General features: G+C 39.6%; 1 protein-coding gene across 35 annotated transcripts in view; it reads left to right on the top strand.

Moving 5' to 3' along the window:
- Positions 1-21,713, top strand: part of clasp1a (cytoplasmic linker associated protein 1a) — a 67,834-nt gene that overhangs the window by 5,905 nt on the left and 40,216 nt on the right. For all 35 annotated transcript variants that reach the window (XM_054786237.1, XM_054786242.1, XM_054786230.1 and 32 more), the window contains exons 3-13: positions 8,447-8,525; positions 10,814-10,917; positions 11,050-11,141; positions 11,318-11,393; positions 12,236-12,333; positions 13,861-13,931; positions 14,516-14,656; positions 15,715-15,788; positions 15,853-15,945; positions 16,092-16,237; positions 20,656-20,791. In XM_054786237.1, coding sequence (XP_054642212.1) covers positions 8,447-8,525; positions 10,814-10,917; positions 11,050-11,141; positions 11,318-11,393; positions 12,236-12,333; positions 13,861-13,931; positions 14,516-14,656; positions 15,715-15,788; positions 15,853-15,945; positions 16,092-16,237; positions 20,656-20,791 — 1,110 coding nt within the window. The remainder of the gene's footprint in view (positions 1-8,446; positions 8,526-10,813; positions 10,918-11,049; positions 11,142-11,317; positions 11,394-12,235; positions 12,334-13,860; positions 13,932-14,515; positions 14,657-15,714; positions 15,789-15,852; positions 15,946-16,091; positions 16,238-20,655; positions 20,792-21,713) is intronic.

Raw genomic sequence — 21,713 nt, 5'->3', positions numbered from 1 at the left:
CAGTATCTTTGTGGCACTATTGCTAGCTTGAGTCCTTATCTAATTTGACAATGATACTACAAAAATGGAGTATTTTATACAGGGTGTTCTAAAGTTAGGATCAGGCGTTTTAAAGGTGTTCCATTTGGACACACTTGGTCACACGATAGCATTGTCCCATTTCGGGGTCTTCATCCTTCAAGAACCTAGCATAGGCGGTCGACGAAGGCTCGGTCCTTCAGGCTCGGCTAGAGCCATGTGAAATGGGATGGTCTAGCTTTCGGAACACTTCCTGGTTGTGTCACGTGTTCACACACGCACGCTTCTTGCAATATGCCGTCAAGTCTGCAAAGTAGCCAAAAAAAAAAAGATGGACAGACCTAACAAAATAGGAAATAATGGAGCCAAGGTTGTTGTTTAATATTTATTTTGGTATTATGTGTTGTACAAATTCAGAGACAAACCTTGTATTTTTAACCATATTATTATTATTAAGTGCATTATATAATAATAATAATAATAATAATACAGTATCACTTTGAGCTAGTTAGCTAGTTTGGACAGCACTTTGGTGAACGTGTTTTTTTTTATTGCCTTTTCTATATAGATTTTAGCATTAAGATAAGAGGTTGTTTGGACATCTACAAGTTATGTTTTTTTAAATTGATCATTATACTATTAATTCATTTCTTAACTGGAGGGTCCAGCATTCGCTTTATTAGGCAATGTGAAGCCATTTTGAAACTATTCCTATTTTAATAGTTATGCATCAGTTTATAGAGAATCTCGTTTGTACTTAGAAGTTTCTGAATGATTACTTTGTCTTATTAGTTTGTGTTTATATAGAAGTCTTTGTAGCATATTTACAATCAGCTTTGCAAACTTACTTGATGGATGTAAGAAATCCCCCTTTAAATATGATGGCACAATCCAAATGTGTGTCTCAGAGAGTGCCGCTGTTTGTGTGGTAACAAATCCAGTAGCTGAGCTGGTCACTTGGCAACTAATGTGGAAACTATTTAGTTTGACACAGTGCGATGGAGAAAGCACAACAGATTCATTAGCCTTCCATACTTGGTTCGAGTGAATACATTTTAACCTTTTAAAAGCGTAGGACCTCGGTACTGGCGGCTGCTGGGTCGTGGCTGTGTTGCTATGGTAACTGCGCAATATCAATAAACACATGTCCACATAACTAGTAGAACATCAACAAAAAAACTGACGGAATTTGAGGAAAACAGAAGACAATTCAAACGACAAGCGCTTAAATGGGCACATGTCGAAAATAAGTCAACACTCCGAGACCAGCATGTTATGAATTATTTCATAAAAAACAAAATGCCACAAGCTTAGCACCGTACAAGTATCATTCCTCCTCCACTCAAGATCACTGCGCAAGCAGCGTCATTTACTCTTATCCAGTAGAAAAGATACATACAGTACATTTCAGCATCTGCAGTAACCATCATAGTCTCCCCTTTTATTTTGATCAAAAGATCATCCAGTGTTTCCCATAAATTCATATGTTTTGGACTGCCACAAATAGATTTGATGCTGCCTGTTAGCCCTTGCTCATAAACACATTATAATGGGACTGTCTGTGTCACTTGTTGTTCCAACTCTGTACAGCAGTGGACATCGTAACTCTGCTTCTTAACCCACCTCATACGCACCATGTCTGCCAGAGAATAAGAAGACGTAGCAGGATGGATCAGTGTTGACCACTTTGTGAATTTGTCGCTATGTTTAGCAAGTATCCAGACCCGTTTAGATTTTCTTTTTTTTTTAAAGTGACAAATCTAGTGATTTGTGGAGACTGTTACATGAATATATTGCTCTTCTCAACCCATAGAAGAAATGCGCCTTTCCATATCCATATTTATGTGGACATGGCCTCAAAGAACTGTCAGGCAGCTCTGTCTTGCTTGTGACAAAAAACACAAAAAGCAGCGACAGAAGACAATTGTTTTGCCATTCATGTTTTTTGCTCATGTTTTGTCTCTGCCACAGCGTCTGTAAAAATGCCACACACATGCGTCATGGTCAATTATTCAAATCAGATGATGACATCACCCAGCACTCCCCCTGCCCCAAATTTGACCTTGTCTAAACTTTGGTATGTCCAACCGTTGAAGGTTTCTGTAGTTTTTGCAGAACTAGCTGTTCTCTATCAAGGACACATCATTTGCTGAGGGGCTGCAGAGAGTGCTGACACTGATTGAGAATACTTGTATTTGTGGTCAGATCAGCAAAGTCAGGACTTCTGTTGCTGGGCCAATCTAGTTCTAAAATAAAGCTGTTTCTGATGTTCTTTCTAAACAGACATTTTAGACAAGTCTTCATGCAGTTGTCATTTTTTTGACAACTCTTTTCTGCACTGCCTGTCAGAAGGTGTGCCAAGTCAGCTCAGCTCCCATATGTGGCGGCAGCTGCTAACTTTGCACTGTTGTGTAATGCACAGAGAATTGTGGTTGATTATCCGCTAACTGTTCATTCAAGCTCAACTGAAGGACTTTGCATCCTTGGCATGATCTGGTTAATGTTCATCTTAAACCATGTAATATTTCTGTCCTTGGAGAGCAAGTGTGTGTGTGTGTGTGTGTGTGTGTGTGTGTGTGTGTAAAGGGTGACAAAGCTGTTTTTAGTTGGAGCAGCAGTGTGAAGATTGACTGTATGTTTATCCACATCTGTTCTAGTGTTTCCCACAGGGCTGCATTGTAACTGTGGTAGAGGGGTTGGGGGTGATGACGTCATTGTCTAATTTACATAATTGGCCCTTGACCCTTGTGCGTGTCATTTTTATGGGGTGTCGAAAACTCACATTGGCAATGACTTCTGCACCAAAGATGGTATCACTCACTCACTCACTCACTCACACGCGCACACAAACTGGAATCATAAGTGAAATTAATAGTAACAGGTTTTAAAATAAGAGTCTCTGCATAAAGGCGCATAAACATGGACGATTCTCAAGAGGGAGCCTTAATTGATCTGTGGCGGTCAAAATAAGCGGATGAAGACGGCTGTGACGCGAGAGTCCCCCGTCGCTGCAGTCTCCATCCGCTCATGTAAACACTGTGTAACACATACACAACCATGGACAGGTGAAAGGGCGTAGTGATACGAACGGAGGGAAAATAACGCAGAGCGACGAAGAGGTCTGACTTTTTTTTTGTTTTGAGAAGATAAACTCTTTACTTAAGTGGCCCCAGCAACTAACCGGAACTATGTCCCTCCTCACTGAAGTCCAACCAGAACTCTGCTCACGGGACAAAGTGGGGGGTAAGTCACTGTTTATGGGGATGTCATACAACTTTATGTAAAAAAAAAAAAAAAAATCTGAAATATCCCTTCAAGTAACAAAGGTCAAAGGTCCTACAGAATGTTTTTCTTTCCAGGTCTGTAAAAGAAACATTTTATTTCTTTTAAAGATTCCCTGTCAGTTTCTGTGCTTTGCTCTGCTGGATGACCCATGCTTGAAATAGTTGAAGTCGTTGACTGATCAGTCCATGTTTGTTATTAGCTTTGTACTCGTGCCATTCTTTTAGATTTTTGTGGAATGTTATGGGATGTTTCCTCAGAAACTAAGGAAATAACTTTGCAATTTGGCATGATAGCTGAGGTGAAAAGTCAAATCGATGCATGTTGACCTTTCATTGCTGTGCTGGCTACCGACTTCAGATCTCTGATGTTTGCAAGCATTGTTGTGTGTGTCACATGAATGTTTGGTATAGGTGTATGTGCAGTCCTACTGTCATACTTCACCTATAGATCTGTCAAAGTTCAGTGGTATTATCAGTTGCATCATTCATTGAACCTCCTGGTTTTTATTTGACATAAAATAGACATACATTTAAAACTGTAATGCTCCACAGCTCACACCTCTGGCTTTATCACACTGCTTTTCAACCGTATAGAAAGGTTGCATCAGTGTCTGTCACACTGTCTGCGAACGCGCACCATTTTGCGCTATATTTTTAATATTTACTTTGCTGACCAAACATGTCAGTCAACGTTGAACGTTGGGACTAAGCTTCAATGCACTTGCCGTATTCCCTGTCTTCCTCGTCACTACTTTAGAACAAATGCGACATATCGGTTCGTCGGTGTTCATCAGCTCACCTTGTTCATTCTGTTTAAAACTGAAATATTCCCACACTGGGGCTGAGGCATTTGCCTTAGAAACCATCACTTTTGTGCCTTCATCATTCATGTTAGCTCAAGATGCTAACTTGCTGCTAGCTAGCACTCAGTCCTAGCCCTGCCGCCACGTACTGGGACAAAGAGGCTGAATGGCTGAGAGGAGGGTTCACTCTCTTCGTTCATTCCACTGTATCACCATCATGCACAGACAGATGCAGAGTGAATTATGGACTTTGTTTTTGTTTCTGATTTGATTTATCGGTTATGGTGACAGGTCTAGTTACAAATAATGCTATCCTCTAAGATGTGTATCAGAGTCAGATGTAAATATCTGTCTTTTGATGTGACAGCAAACATTTAATTGAATGAGGAATTGGCCTCACTGTTCCATGACTTGTGGAGGGGAATGTTTATCTGATTGAATATGGACTTGGACATGAATATGAATATATGTTGTAATAAAGTGAGCATGCGCACAGGACAGTCTGAATGACAGCAGTCCTACAAGATCATGTAGTGGGTGGAGTGTGACGCAGTAGCTTTGCAGGATGCATTTGTTTGTCCAACAACACTGGAACCAGCTTGACAACACCATGATGGAAATGCAAAGCAGGAGCAGGAGTGAAGTCTTAGACGGTGTAGCTTTGAGCTGCTTAGGTTTAGACAGACCGAATCTGCTTAAGTTCTGAAAGCCTGTTAAAGCACCCTGAAGTCAGTGACACTCTTCCACCTCACTTTCGGTTTCTTTTCTCTATTTTCTAAATACCTGTCTTCTGTACATGACATGACTTTTTCTTCCATACAGAATTAGGACACTGACACCCTTGACCACTCACACAAATTTAAACTATGAATAATTATTATTCCCCACAGAAGACTGCACACTTGGGATCCTTTTGAAAAAGTGTCATAGAAGTCATACAAGTATGTGTGTGAATGCTGAAGGTCTGAGGATCAACTGAAATGCTGTATGGGAAATGTGGACTTCTGTGACAACCAGCACTTTTTAGAATATTAATAATCGATAGCCTGAATGTTTGAGGCGAATGTCTTCTTGTTGGAATTGTTAGAATTGCCATTTTGTCCAAATGAGCTGAACTTTTTGATGTGGGAATGGGGAAGAAATTGACCGCTTTTCAACATTTGCACAATAATTATTTTCTCACTTTCAAAGCTTAATCAGAAGTAAAAGTAGTTTTTAAAAATATTTATGATTTGACATGATTTTAACAAATTGTAGGAAAAGTATAATGAAACAATATGACTGGACAAACAAACGTTTTATTTAACTGAATCACAAAACAATCCAGGTGCATTTTGAAATGTTTATTGTGTCCAACAAATTGACGCTAAACAATATTATTGTCAGACGAAATAAATGACTAATGTTATGATTATATACAATGATGATAATATATTGACGCTGTATAATAAAATGTCACACTAGTCCGATATTCCCTTCAATGTGTCATCTTTCACTTTCAAGTTGTGGAATTCCGTGTCTATAAAATGTTTGCAGCATTTCTTGATATGCTGGCTTTTCAATTGTATTTCAGAGCAGTATTTCTTTTGCAGTGTATTAAAATACACTCACTGTGAGTGTATTTTAATTTCAGGCGAAATGTTCAGTGTTTAATAAATGTCAATTCGTATTTCCATCTAAGATGTGTATTGGTAGCATCATAAGTTTTGATAACAATTAGACTTTTGGCTTCTTCTTTGTGCCTTCAAAGGTGATATACGACATAGATCCTTGTGTTTATGTTGAACACTGAGAGGTCTTTCTGGCTACAATGGTGGGATAGTATTGGGCAGTGCTTTTGTTTTTGCAACAGGCCGGAAAGTAAACAAAGCCATGTCAGCCATGTAGAAGTACTTGTGCACTGTGAATGAAAATAGTCCTACAGGCACTTGCAATGTGTGCACAATGACAATTTCAAATGTTTAGCAAGACCACTGACTAAAAAGCTGCTACGCCAAATTAACAAACTCTGGACTTTCAGAGGAAAAACAAATATCTAAACACAAAGCAAGATTACTGAAACGATAGTTGCATTTATTGCTTCAGACAGCCAGCCCATCTCCATCAAGGGTTTTGCCGTCTTTTAGAATGTATGGATTCACGCGTGATGTTCTGCCATCACGACACTACATTGTTGATTTACAACAATACTTTAGTTACTTGCTTTACTACTTACTACTTAAAACATTTTCAGTTCCTTAATAACCAATTCAATAATAACATTGCCAAAGTATTGGATAAGTAGTTACCCAATGAGGATTGTCCTTCAGTACGAGTATGGATGATGAGGAGCGGTACTCGTTTTATCCTGGCACTTGGCAAAAATGCATCATCTATAACAGATACTTGTCAAAAACGAGTATCCGGCTCAGCCCTAGTAATGAAATACTTATGATACTTTCCATGTTATCAACCGCTGTTGTTGTCTACTTAGCACTGATAACCAAATACACACATTATTTTCACTCTATTTTCATGAAATTTTGAGTACAAAAATAAACTTTTGTTCTTAAAATACAGATGTTTTGATACATTTCTAGCCATTGGGGACGTGTTCAAGCATCATGTCACGTATTAAAAGTGTCTTCTTATAGAATTTTGTAACACTGTAATCATAAACTTAAATCAACAATGCAAAAATGCTGACCTGTCAAATTAAGTTGGTGTGTGGGTTTCCTCTCTACTGTATAACAGATGGCACTGTAGTTTGTCAATGTGATTCCTGATACCGCTGCCGTTTATAATCCGTGCCTGCGGCAAACAGGACTCACTGACGTCACAGTCCATCCCGTGGCTACCGTCTGATAGGCCGCGTCTCTGCCTCCGGGACACGGCTTGTGGCCGCACCAAAACAGTTTCAGAACAAATGTATTCTTAACCCAAGGGAAAAACTTTGTACAAATTAGTCTTGGATGGAAAAATAAAAATGTGATAAACTTCTACAACAGTAATCTGATTATGTCACTAGGAGGTCTTAAGTGTTATTAGATGTATATTATTCCGCCAATGAGGCACTCATGTTGTGTTCTATTGCTTTGTTGAGCGCTGTACCTTTTTAGTGACATATTTATACTTGTTCTAATAAACCTACCATAAAAATTATCCACCAGTGACCAGTACGACAGAGTGTGAGAGTCATGACACCAAATTTAACACACCTGCTCCCCATTCACAGCTGAAACTTTGTAATACAATTCACAAATACCAGAACATTTTCACTTAGGAGTGTACTGACATTAATACCTGTGTGTTCAGTTGTTTTGAGGAAATGTACACTTATCCAAGCTGTACACTGACTACTTTACATTGTATCAAAGTGTCATTTCTCCAATGTGAAATCAACTTAAATTGTGGTGTTTTTGAATGCAACCCCTCATTGTTCATAATGACACGGTTAAAGATGTGATTCAAATGTTCCGCTACTATTAAGGAGATTATACTGCTATAGGGAAATAGATTATCAGACGTGTATGGTATTAGTGGTTTGGTTTGCAACCTGTCAGAGGATGTTTACATTTTAAAATAAAAAACAATTGAATACCAAAAATAGTTGTCGATTAATTGGATAATCTATTAATCATTGATTAATTGTTGCAACTCTACTATTATCTACACACCCAGGCCGTCTCTGACTACAGCATTGGCTTCAACAGTGTCCAGCATGCTTTTTTCCACCTCCATTTAGAAACAAAATGTATGGTTTTCAGCAGAAACCTACCACAGGTTGATGCCCCCTCCAAATCTCCTTGGGTGTAACCGAGATCAAATAAATTCACTGTTACAAGTAGCTCAGAATCTGGCTGGACAGTACATTTTCATTTGAAACCCACAAAAATGTATGATATAACTGTGTGATGGTTAAACGTTTCTAGTTATTATCTAAAGGACATGTGTTGGTCAATGGAAACGCTGTAATCAGTATGAATAGATTTAACACCGCCAAGTCCCTAGTAGCTATAACGTTTGGTGGATACAGTATTTGCACGAGTATGTGTGGACAGAGTAGGCCTTTGTGTACAGAGATAAGCGAGCAGAACGTTCCTATTCTGTGGCTGCATCATCACCTCAAAGATGCATAAATCTTTAGTTACCCCTGAGCTAGATGAACTTTCTACCACACACGTTATATTATTGCCTTATGTCAGCAGTAATATTTCAAGACAAATATTGTATAAAGCTTTAATACTTAGTTTTACACAATGAATATGGAGAGTATTCAGTTGTCACCATGTTTATGTTGCAGGCTTGTGATAAAAATGTTTTGCTGATGTGGTGTTGAAATTAAATAAATCTCTTCACCAGGTGGCTCTCCTCGGCTTGGATCTGCTTTCTGCTTTGGTGACGAGGTTACAGGAGCGGTTCAGGGCCCAGGTGGGAACAGGTAAGTTGCGTCTCTTTCTGATGTTTTTTATCAAAGTTTAACAGTACTTATGTTTGCTGCTGTGCTGGTCTCCTTCAGTTTGAATATTGCAGGAGGTTTTCAGTCAATGTACAAGTTCCGTTCTTACGACGGTGATGTAAATTCAGTTGGAGTGTAACTTACATTTTCGGAACTGACACAGAAACGAACACCAGAGTTACAGAACACATAAAGAACATATAAAATGTAGTAATAAAAAGACTAACTTCAAGAATTAAATGAAGCTGAAGCAAAAAAGAGAACAACTCCTTACTTTTATCCGTGTGGTTGTCTTGCACACTGGAAGGGGCGTTGCAAGGGAGAGAGAGGCAGGCTTTTTGGGAGGAGGAAGACTCAATAGGAGTTAACACTGCCCTGTTATCACTGTCCATTTCATAGGAGCAGATCCTTTCACATGTTCAAAGATACCATCTTTATGCTTGATGATGGTGCTGCGGTGTTTGAGGGTCTTGGACCAGGCATGTAACCAATGTTGATCAACATGCTTGAAGTTGACCCCCCCACACAAAATTGTGTCAAACGTTTGTGCTATGTTTGTTGAACAAGACTATTTTGATTGAGACTAGAGCCTGATCGTGATTTTTGGGGGCCGATGGTGATATTGGGGGCTGAAAAAAGACGATATCAGATATATTGGCCCATGACCGATATATCGGCCGATATATGAAATAAGAGCATTGATATACACAGGATGTGTACTGCACATGAACATAAATTTTTATAATACTCAAAATGCGATTCAACACAAAGAATAAGCTTACAGCTGAAATACAAATGCTGAAGGAAACATTAAAAAGTAAAAAGTTAAATGAAACTACAAACAAAATAAGGAAATCATCAAAACATGCATCACGTTGCTAGACTTAAAACAAGGGCGTAAACTACATTTTATGTAACAATGTAGCTGCTTTCAAAACACGCAATATATAAAATGACAAAATTGGAACATTATCAAAATGATTTTAATGAAAACACTCACTTGTGAATCTATGAGCAGCCTGTAAATCCTGCGTGAAAGTATGAAGTGTTGTGGGATGCTGTGTAGTAGTCTTATATTAATGATGGCCCTGGGTTTAACAGTTAACAGTTGTATATATCTTTATTTCACTTTAAAACACTGGATAATAGTCTTATAGTAGATAATGGTGGACATGTGGATTAGCAGTTGCATCTATCTTTGTTTATGTCACAAAGATAATCTATACAACTTCTAAAACGCTGTATAATAGTCTTCGGTAATGGTGGATTATTCCCATGGAGCACTAAAGTGTAGTGTTATATTGTTTTACAAAGCCACAGCTTACCATGGTGTAACAAATGTAGTTTGTTTCACCATTTCCCTCGTCGTCTTGCCTGCTGCAGCTGAGTGAGTACGACAGGCAGAGCTGCACCTCGCCGGGCTGTGTGTATGTGTGAGGGAGGGACCAGGTGCTCGGGCAGGGTGCAGCACAGAGACACACAGGAACAGGGTGACAGAATATCTGCAAAGTAAAAAAAAAGTTAATATATGTGTTACATTTCCACTGATGTTGATTAATTGGTGATACGTCATAATCGGCGGGCCGATAAATCGGTCGGGCTCTAGTTGAGACTATTTTGGTTTAAGTCGGGGGCTGGGTGACGACATCATCAGACACAATCTTCAATAAATCAGAAAAGTTCAGCAGCACAAATGAACCCAAAACAGCACAAACAGAGCACAAACAGTTCTGCCTATTTTGGTTTAATTTGGAGCAAACAGGCGGAGTGAACTTCGGTTGACCTTTATAAGCTTACTAACTAAAAAACTAACATGGCAGAATTGATACTTTTTACAGCACAACTGGAGCGGAAAAGAATTACTGTTTTGGTTTCATTCTGAGCATGTCGTGGGATGATGACGTCAACGCCGGACACCTAAATCTTTTATAAATCAAAAAGTATGACAGCACAAATGCTAATTTTAACACCACAAACGATTGTGACTATTTTTGTTTAATTTGGAGCAAATGGGGGGCTGGGTGAACTTTGATCGACCTATAAAAATAATTTGTAATAACTCAAAAACGAAAACAACCATTTTAACGGCACAAACCAGCAGAAGCCTTGGAGAGTTCTGCGTGGGGTGGGAGGCCAACTTGGCGCAGTTTGTTGATTGGTGTTTCTCCACTTTCTGAGCATTTCTCAATCTTTTGCAATTGAATGCACTCGTTGTCAGGGCTACTTGGTAACCATCTCAACTGAAGTTTGTCTTGAAATTGTTCCTTCAGTTCTGCCCAGTCTTATTGATCGATTGGGGGATGCCAAAGACCAAGTTAGAGAACAAGACCAAGCACTGCTGCTGAAAATCATGGAACAAGCTGCAACTCCACAGGTACAAACCAACATGAACATATTTGCTGTACACTAAGCATTTTTGTTTCTCTGCTGTAGCCAATTACCTTGTGTGTGGTCATTTAACAATGAAATTACTTCGGAAATTACCTTTTCCTTTGTGCTGTTGCAGTTTGTGTGGGATCGAATGCTGGGAGGCTTCAAGCATAAGAACAATAGGACGAGAGAAGGAGTGTGCCTTTGCCTTATTGCCACATTAAATATGTGAGTGTCTCCTGCTTCCTTTTCATTTCCATTTCTATTGTTTGTAACGAACAAACTAATGAAAAGAATTGCTCTTTCAAGTTTCAAGTTTTGCAATTTTATCTCCCTGTAGTTTTAATTTTCACCTTCCCTCTATGGGCAACTAATTTTACTAATTTATCGTATCTTTTCTTCAGGTATGGAGCTCATGGCTTGACACTCAGTAAGATTGTCCCTCACATATGTAACCTGTTGGGGGATCCCACTAGTCAGGTATGGCTACCATGTCTTAAGTGCATAAACCTTAATTAAACTCTAAAATGTTATTCTTGCAGGTTCATCTTAGTAGTTAATAGATATTATAAATGATTGTATGAGTATTTACTTTAAGATCAGCACTTTCATTATGCCGACCCCCTGTCCCTCCCTATACCACCAGCCTCACTCCCATATCCCAACATTAAGCTTCATTAGTCAGTGAGACAGTATATGCTTGATGAATCTCCACTTTTAAGTTGGGATGGCAAGTACTGTGTTCCATTGTGTGTTTTCAAGTAGATATGCTATTATTTGTATTTTAAGTTCTAATACTGAACAGTAAGTTATGTTTTCTTTCTGTTTTGCTGGCATTGAGGTATAGGGCATATTGAATGTGAGGTATCTCATTATACACAAGAATTATAATTAATTTTTCATTTGTTTTAAGACTCACATTTAAACTTTTCACAAAGTTTCAGTTTACTCAATTTTATTTTGAAATGGTGTTAAAAGCTCTGCGTATTGAAAGTTTAAAACAGCAGCAGTATTGCATAATTTGAGCCACGTTGAGGGCAATCTAATGTCTTCGGGGGAGCAGAATATTGTTGCATGGCTTGAACATGGTGTTTTTGTATGTCTATATTAAACAAAGTACGTGCATACAAATACTACTCTAACAAGACAGTAGAAATGAATGTAGCGGATTGGTGTACAGTAGGTATCCCAAGATATACAAAGTTGCGGTATCTCACCTGAACAAGTGGTATCAAGCCGTCCCTACTTACTATAACCTAAGTACTATATAATTTTGTATTTAGGATAGTAACAATTGTATACTAAATAACAATGTGTTCTAGGTTCGAGATGGGGCTATGAGTAGTTTGGTGGAGATCTACAGACATGTGGGTGAGAGGGTGAGGATGGATCTCAGCAAGAAAGGCCTGCCTCAATCACGGTACTTCCAGAAGTATTTCTTTCTCCCTGCTTTTTCTGTTTTTTTGAGGGATTTTGCATCAGACCTATTAGCTGGGACATGTGGAAACGCATACATATCTGTCATGCTTACGTGGCAAAAGATACGACAAAGTACCATGCTAAGAGTATAAATGATTTGCAAAGTTTGTTGCTTTTGAGATGTACATAGCTTCTTCAGATCTTGCAAAAGTTAGATTTTATGCTCACAAGTTGTTCCTCTGCCTCATGACATGTGCACACCAGACCACATTGCTCTATTAATCAGCTGTGCTGTTTGAGGGCAGACTTCAGGCCTTTAGTTTTTCTTCATACTCCTGTTACTCACCAGTGCCAGATATTAATTTTAAATACCCACGTTGCTATTCTAGTATTCCTTTCTGCATGCTCACACTAGGCCATTTGTTCCATGCTTCGGCCCACTTGACGCGCTGATCCACGCTCATGTTCCTGCTCCTCTGGCACAGCTGGAAGAGTTCAAGTCATCTATTGACTGTAATGCGATTCCTCCTCGCCGGTCCTTCATGACAACCGAAACAGTTCATGATAGAAATAAATAGAAAAACTCAAAATGAGGGGTGTGCAAACCTGACATGTAAACAACCATATTCCTTGGTCCCTTTTTTCAGAACTATTTCGTATGCATTACTGCATATGCTTTATAATTTTTACTACTTACTGGTATCCAGGTGATTTTTCTCCCTTCTTGAATCAGCTGTGTTTCGACCTCATGTTTGTAATGAAACAAAAACACGACAAAAACGCAACAAACAGAGTGAAGCATCAAAACCAGCAGATAAAAAAACAAATGTTTGATAAAATCTCATTTTTCTGTGGAACTGTCTCATAAAAATCTTGCTAATGAGGCAATCACGCTCCTTTGTAGAACACCACAAACCCCCACAAAGCCAAACCCCCACTCTGCTTTGAAGCAAAGGTTTGCCTTCTCTCAGGTGTTGTGATGCAGTCCTTTGGGTTAGCTTATTGACATGTACATCATCGGAAAGCACAGAACCTCTAGTAGAAACGTAAAAATTACAAATTCTGTGTCTGTGTTCAATGGTTTTGATAAAACAAGGCCACATTAAAAAGCATAATGGGCCGTACATGGCTCGCAGGCCCCAGTTTGTACACTATTTATTAGTCGAAAAGTCAAAACCCAGGGCATACTACATGCATGTTTATGTGTGTGTAACAAAGACATCATTTCATCAATGCGGTCACTGTTCTCGTAAGTAATTAATGACAACCACCATCTTCCCAAGTAGAGGAATTAATCTACGAAGTGAGGAAAATTGCTGTAAAATGCATTCTAAAATGAATGGTCAGTGTGAACGCAGCCCATCAGGAGCCAAGAGAGAGAGGGGGAATTGCAAGTCCAAATCCATCATGGTACAAATGACCTAGTGTGAGTCCTTTCTTAAGTTGTGTATATTTTGGATCCTCACCGCTTAATTGTTCTGTCTTTTGGATTCTGTGTTTTATTTATTCTTGTTCCCTGCCTTCATAGTTTGAATGTTATCTTCAGCAAGTTTGACGAAGTTCAAAGGTCTGGGAACATGATCCCATCATCCGGCTCAGGCGAGTGATCTTACTCTGTGTTGTTTTTCATCCTGTGGTTCCAGTTTTATTTGTTTTTTGTCTTCAACTCTCGTCCTTGTTTCTATGTCATCCATTTGCAATGACTTACAATGACATACAATTTAACAATTGTCGTTCCTCTTTATGAACATACAACTACCAAACCCTGTGGGATATATGTAGATGAGAAACTTTTACAGCTTTTGGTATCTTCCTATAATGTGATTTAAAGACGGTCCAGTATAGAGGATGTGCAGGAGCTGAGTGGTGGTTGTTGGGGAGGTGAAATACATTTAATAAAATCTCTATATGATATACTTTTCTGTCCGGACCCCCCTTAGAGGGGCCCTCTCCTACATTTGCAAATTATGTGTACAGTATTTTTCAAATGCACTCTTGTTCTACATGATATGGAAGCCATGTGCCATAAAGTGCAGCAGTAACACTTTGAACAGTTAACAGTTGCACCCTGACATGCCTGTATGGAAAATACTGTATCTTGCCATAACCCAGCAATTTTGTCATTTTGTGTTTTTTTTTAAAATATGCTTTAATATTTTTGTGTTTTTTGTTTTTTTTTGTAGATAAAAACTTTGAAGATGAGGACTCTGTTGATGGAGGCAGGTCCTCCTCCTCCTCATCCTCTAAAGCACCTCCTGGTGGCAGGAGAACTGCAATGACTTCCGCGAGAAGACCCAGTTCTGCAACGACAACGAAGGCCACAGGTGACCGTGTCCACTGGAGACCATCACGTACAAGAAAAACTCCATGACTGATTTTGGTTGTGCACTGATCAATTGGAGGTTGGCTATGTGGAGCCGTTGTAGCATGGGCAGGCAGTTGGGTTTCCCAAGGGCCCACATGAGAAACAGAACGTATTGTGGAGGGCCAACAGGCTGAACTAAATGATGCTTAATGTTCTGTCTTTTTACAAAGCAGAAAAGAAATCATTGCTCTGACACGATGCAACTGGTAAAGGTAAATGTGATGATTAAGCACTGGCTTAGCAAAAACATAATTTATTCAATGTAAGCAAACATTAAACAAAAATAAAAAAAGAAAGAAAAATCAGCAATAAATCAGCTTTATTCAAATTCACATAAGCATGTAACTTGTCATCCAGCCACCTCATTTACATTTTTTACTTCTTTTTTCTTGTTCAGTGAGAGGAATGTAGGCTTGAATAAACCTGTAAAGTCCGTTTGAATATGTGAGTTGGACTGTGCCAACAATTTACTGGTTTTAGCCAAGTTGGTCTTCAAAAAGCCTCTCTGTTTTTGCAGCTTATAGAGCACTGCTTTAGGTGTCTTGTCATCAGTCAGGTTTTTGAACTTCGCTGAGTGTTTGGTGGCTTAGTGGCATAGAAATTGTAGTCTGAAAATATCGCCATCTGCTGTCCACAAACTAAACACGCAACTTTATCTCTGAATTCACCAAATAAATACTAGTTAATCTTTTGCTAAAAACTTATTCTACATCAATTTTAATTTTTGTGGGTAAACTAATAAACCGAGTACTGTTAAAGGGGTTTTACATATTTAGGCTATAGATGTAAGAAAGTACACCTTTGGATTGTTTTAATCCATGTGTAACCGGTGCCAGTCAGTGTGGCTGTGTGGATTTTCTCGCTCCTGCTTCTTCTTTTTCTTTCCCTTCTCCATTTTTATGCTCTACTTACAATCCAAATAAGAATAAATCTTCAAATACTTGCAGTTGTTGTAAGATTTTGTTCGGGAGTGTTATGCTGTGTGTGCTTAGTCAAAACTGAATGTTCTTTCCACAGGTAAAGAAGCAGGTGCCGGTGCTGTTGATGAAGAGGATTTCATAAAAGCCTTTGAAGATGTGCCCTCAGTTCAGGTATTTCAAGATATGACGACAGATTAACACGTTCTGATAATAATAAAGACAAATCTTTCCCTAGATTTACTCCAACAGGGAGCTGGAGGATCAGCTGACTAAGATCAGAGAAGTTTTATCAGATGACAAACATGACTGGGAGCATCGAGTTGTGGCAGTAAGTCACACATCTATGCTCAACACACTTGCTATCAGAACTTCAAGGGGGGAGAACTACACATATGCATACACATCTAAACAAGATGTTCAGATGAGAAAACAGTTAAATATTAACTCCCAGCTCTTTATGTTGGTCTCTTCTAGCTGAAAAAGGTTCGCTCGTTGATGTTGGCCGGGGCAGCAGAGTATGAGGGCTTCCCTCAGCAGCTACGTCTACTGGAGGTGCCACTCAAACTGTCAGCTAAAGATCTCCGCTCCCAGGTGGTCCGTGAGGCCTGCATCACCCTGGGGTAAGATTAAAAAAAAAAAGTGCAATCCCATCAATCCCATCTGGACAGAAAGTAATGTACATTATTTGAATGTACTTTCATGTACCCTGACCCTACCCAATGTCTCTGCCTCTGTCAACATTTTGATTTTGATAAAAATGATGAAACTGCTCAGAATATTTATAGTAGGGTTATTTAGGGAGTATTTATACATAATGGCAACTAAAAATCTAATGTTATTATCCATCATAAATTTGTATTTGAGTGACGCAAGTGTTTCATTATTCTGGTTGGTTATGTGTGAAGCACACAAATTAGTCCTGCCCCCTCAGCAAAAAACTCGGTGAAAACATATAATGGGTTGGGAGAATGTGATGTGATCACATCAGACCAAAATGGAGCTCTTTGGCATCAAGTAGACCGGACGTGTTTGGAGGCACGGAGACATGGAGGTGGAGACATTCTATTTCTATGCTACGGGTACAAGAAGACTTCACCACATTGAGGAGCTGCTGAATGTGGTCATGTACCATAGAAACTTGAATGAGAACCACCTGGCCTCAGCCTAAACACTAAAGATGGGTCATGGATTGGCCTTTGAGTATGACAATGACCCAAAACATGGATCAAGACAACAAAGGAGTGGCTCAAGAAGTACATTCAGATCCTGGCGTGGCCTCGCCAGTTTTTGACCGTAATCCCATAGGTACATATACGGTTCACAAAGAGTTTGGAATGTTATGCTTTTGGTAAATTTTTTTTAAAGAATGAAGCTAAAATGTGCCATAACCTTTACAGGTGAACTTATTTTGACCTTCTGTAAACTTTTCAATGCACATTTCCAACTGTTCAGTGTTTCAGTACTTTTTACACAACTTGCTCACTTTTGCTGTAACAAAGATATAAACGGCAAAATTTACAAGGCGTGTGATCCATGACTGGACCAATAAATGTCCAGGGTCAAACAGGATTGGTATTTAAACAGTCCTAATTCGTCAGGCTGTTCACATTTTGATATCATGAGACCAAGACCACACCTAACAATTGATCAACAGTGCCTCGCCATTTCGAGGCTTCAAACAGGATATTCTCAGACAACAACAGAGATACAAAGAGCTGGGAAGAGACTGGCAGACTGCATGCAATGCATTTCTGTGAAAATTAAAAACAATAAAAAAGTCACCTGTTCAGCTTCTTGTTGGATAACCAAAGTTGTGCAAGCACTGAAACATTGCACAGTTGGACATGTGCGTTCCCAAGTTTAAAGAAGGTCAAATGAAATTCACATGTGCAGGTTATAGTGCATTTTACCCGAACATCCCTAACTTTTTGTGAGTAGTGTATGTGGATCTTTGGTGATTTCTCATTGACTACAGGGGAAGCAGAACTTCTCCTTTAAATGTAATAAAATAATTGGTAAAATATGCATTGTTAAACTTCAATATGTAGACTTAAAACTGTATTAAAAGTGCGCTGGAATGCACTTAATGTTGTCAGTGTGTTGGGCATTAATTTGCTGTTGAGTAAGTTCGCTCTCTGAAGTGATCCCTTTCCCCTTGGCAGCAGCACAGACACTATGGTAAATATCCACTGAAGCTCGAGCTTCAGCCCATGGAGGCTCACAGAAAGAAAGAAAGAACCTGATTGGACAAACCGGCAAAAACTCACTTCCAGGGAAGCTGAGCTTCACTGTGTGAATGGAGTAGGGTGGTCTTTGACCTTTGACTGACAGCAACCACAGTCATGCATCCACAGTCCACAGTCCACAGTCATGCATCAGTCAGAGCAGCTAAAATCACGTTACAGCAGTCCCTCGTTTATCGCGGTTAATTGGTTACATACCCGTCCATGATAAGTGAATTTCTGTGAAGTCGATTCCATATTAATAAATGGAATATTTTCATAATTATAGCACAGAAAACCTGTTTATGACTTTCTAAATAAGTTTTTTTGTACCATTATTAGATTATACAGCGATCTCTGACACATCTTAACTTTGATCAAGGGTAGAATTACTAGAGCTCTGTTGGGACTACTTGGACCGCAAACTGTCCACTATCAACAACGGGTTTCGAAAGGCTGGACCACTGCTTGATGAAGAGCTTTAGCACAAGATAAATGGTTAATGGCTCCAGGCAAAAGTGACACAAAGAGCGAAAACTAAAGAGAGAGAGAGAGTGTCTGACAGTGTGTGACAAAGAAAGTATGAGGCTGTTCAATTTTGATGCTGAAGAAGACTACATTAGTGGTTTTAGTTCCTGGGAGGAGGAGGAGGAGACTGCGAAGAATGACTTTTGTGGTAGGCTACTGCTTAACTAGCCATGTTATAGGCACTGTTCGGCACTGTTTAACTTGCTGTGTCACACGCACTGTTCTGTTTATTTAATCAAAAGTTAAAAAAAATCTGTCTGTGCAACATGAAGTTCTAAATATCCCATGTTGCAATGTGGACACCTGCGGCTTATAGACTGGCCTATCTATATATGTCCAAGTTGACCAGCAGCCGGCACTGGTGTGGAGGGAACTGAAACTTTCCCAAGCAACACCCTCAAAACCTTCAGTATTTGGAGAGTAATGGGAGAGGAAGAGGAGAGAGGAATGGACCAAAGATGTGAGCCCTGGTGATCTAATGCACAAAACCTCTGACCTCTGGACTATCTATCTATCTTTGTAAGAGTTTTAGTAAGCTTGCTAAATGAGCTTGGGGTGAAATACGTATTTCCACACTGTAGTTCTAAAACTTTACTGCATAAATATAAAATAATTTGCAGTATCTTCTGACTTCCAAAGAAATGATCCAAAACAGTTTTTGGAAATGATTCGCCACTGTTTTTGGAAAGGCTCATATGAAGTACAACTGCAGTGTCATCATTTCTTCTTTAATCTGAACAGCCATTGCACTTGTTACACCCAATTTGTTATCAGCAGGATATTAGTTTTGATTGATACCAGATGATGATCTAGAACTGGTGAGGCTAAACAGTGCAATCATATGCAACATTTCTATGCTAATGAAGATGAGCCCTGCTGAGACATGAAACGAGCATTAGGCTTTCTGACCAAAAACATTCCTCATCTACATTTTATTACAAATCGGATGAGGTGGAACACAGTACAGATGAACTGGAAAAGCTGAGAGTTGATGAATGGACGCCGCCAGGAATTCGGGGCCCAATGGAAGAAAAAAAAATCACATTGGGCCCCCTCTGGGCAGTCACCACATCTTTGTCAGTCAGGGGCCCTTGGAATTGTCCTAACGTTTCCCCCCTGTACGGCAACCCTGTTAACGGTTGATATGTTGGTACTCCCATCTGTTGTGATATTATTGCATTATGCCTCCCCAATCCAAACAGTCTCGTTATTTGATTGTTTTTTTTTTTTAATTATTGTTTTGTAATTTTAACTACTGTATTAGTAATTATAATCAATCAAGGAAGATTACTGTGTGACAAAGGCGTCCTGGATGCAAGTAAAGTATCCAAACTAGATAAGCGAAGGTAAAATAGTTTACGTAATATTTTGCACATACTGTACATATATATTTATGTATCACATCTCTTGATGCCGTACATCTGTGAGCTGACGGTGTACATTGACAGCTTTATTCTTATATGGCTCTCATAAGCAAAATTAAAAGAGTGTTTGCCTTAGGTTTACATCTTTGGGGTGGCTGGTGGGGAGCATCGACACAAACATGCATGCATGCACTCCTCCAGTTACATTTAGAGTGCACAACGTGCGTGCGTGTGTGTGCGCGTGCGTATGTGTGTGTTTGTGTGTGGGTAGGGGGTTTTGGGTTGATGAAACTGACACAAACACGCAAAGTTATGTACGCAGTCAGTGTAGCCGACTGGACTGAAATCGCTCCTTCATAGTTACATTTAAGGTGCACAGCGTGTGTGGGTATCTGTGGGTAGGGAGGTCGGGCTGACAAAAGGGACACAAACACATGCACAATCGCACGTACGCAGCGTAGCCAATTCAGATGTGAGTGCTCCTCACAGTAAAAAAAAAAAAATTGCTGTACAGTGTGCGTGTGTGTGTGTCTGCGGGTTGGGAAGATTGGGCTGACGAAACTGACACCGACATGTGAGCATATGCACAGTGCAGCCAACTGTATTGCAATTGCTCCTCCACAGTTAGATTGCATGTGTGCGTGCATAATGATGGTAGAAACACTGTGAGCCATAGCAGAGACATAAACAGGCCTTCTTCCCACTTAGGCTTGAGTTTAGCTACCGTGGCCATGGTAGTCTACATGCTACATGGTATTCTAAGTACAATCAAATTGCCGATGATGACTAAAAGAATGATTGAAATTTGAAGGAAATAGGAATATACTACACTTACAATAGTACTGTGTTTCTGCTAGAAGCTCTGGAAGGGATGCAAATGTTGGGATTGTTTTTCAACACCATGTCCTCCCTTCTGTCTGTCAGACATTTATCATCCCTGCTGGGCAACAAGTTTGACCACGGAGCAGAAAATGTCATGCCCATCTTGCTGAACCTTGTGCCCAACAGTGCCAAAGTCATGGCCACATCTGGAGTGGCTGCTATCCGCCTAATCCTCCGGGTGAGATTTCTAGATGAGAACGACTACCATTGTTCCTATATTGTATGTATTATGGTGTATTATCCAGCCGTCAGCCAAGAGGACACACATTAAAATAGACTTTCATTTTTTTACTTAGTCAGCAGCTTAAAGGGATAGTTTGGATTTTTTGACATGAAGTTGTATGACATCCCCGTCAGCATTGTAGTCCGGTAACAGCAACTTACCCCCCACTGGTCTCCTGAGTCCAGTTCTGGTCAGATTCGTAATAACGAACGTAGTTCCACTTAGTTGCTGGGGACAATTAAGTAAAGAGTTTGGCTTCTAAAAGCAATATGTGTTCAAAAGATTAATACATTTGCATCACATCTCAAAGAAATCAGACCTCAAAACGCTTGGCGTTATATATTTGCATCCCGCTGTATTCCTGCGCACTGTCTCCTGTGCGTTCATGTGTATGACAGTGGAAGAAGATGTGAGTGTCTTGGTCACATTCACATGAACGCACAGGCGACAGTGCACAGGGATACGGCGGGGGGCAGATATGACGCCGAGTGTCTTGTGAGGTTTGAGTTTTTGAGAATGCATTTTTGTGATGTAAATGTAATAATCTTTTGAACGCGTATTGTTTTTAGAAGCCAAACTCTTTACTTAATTGTTCCCAGCAACTAAGCGGAACTACGTTCTTCATCATAGAAATCTGACCAGTACTGGATGTAGGACACCAAGTAGGAGGTAAGTCGCTGTTACTGGACTACAATGCTGATGGATATGTCATACAACTTCATGTCAAAAAATCTGAACTATCCCTTTAAGACAGGGGAGTCCAAAGTGCGGCCCGAGGGCTATTTTCAGCCTGCAGTATTTATACATATACAAGTCCATTTTCTCCACAAATTGTCAAAGTAAATTAAAATGAAATGCTTTTAAAATGAAATGCCCA

Source organism: Dunckerocampus dactyliophorus, chromosome 9 (genome assembly GCF_027744805.1).
Source record: "Dunckerocampus dactyliophorus isolate RoL2022-P2 chromosome 9, RoL_Ddac_1.1, whole genome shotgun sequence".
Lineage (NCBI taxonomy): Eukaryota > Metazoa > Chordata > Actinopteri > Syngnathiformes > Syngnathidae > Dunckerocampus > Dunckerocampus dactyliophorus.
Note: the sequence above shows the minus strand (reverse complement) of the source record. Positions and strands in the feature narration are given on the sequence as shown.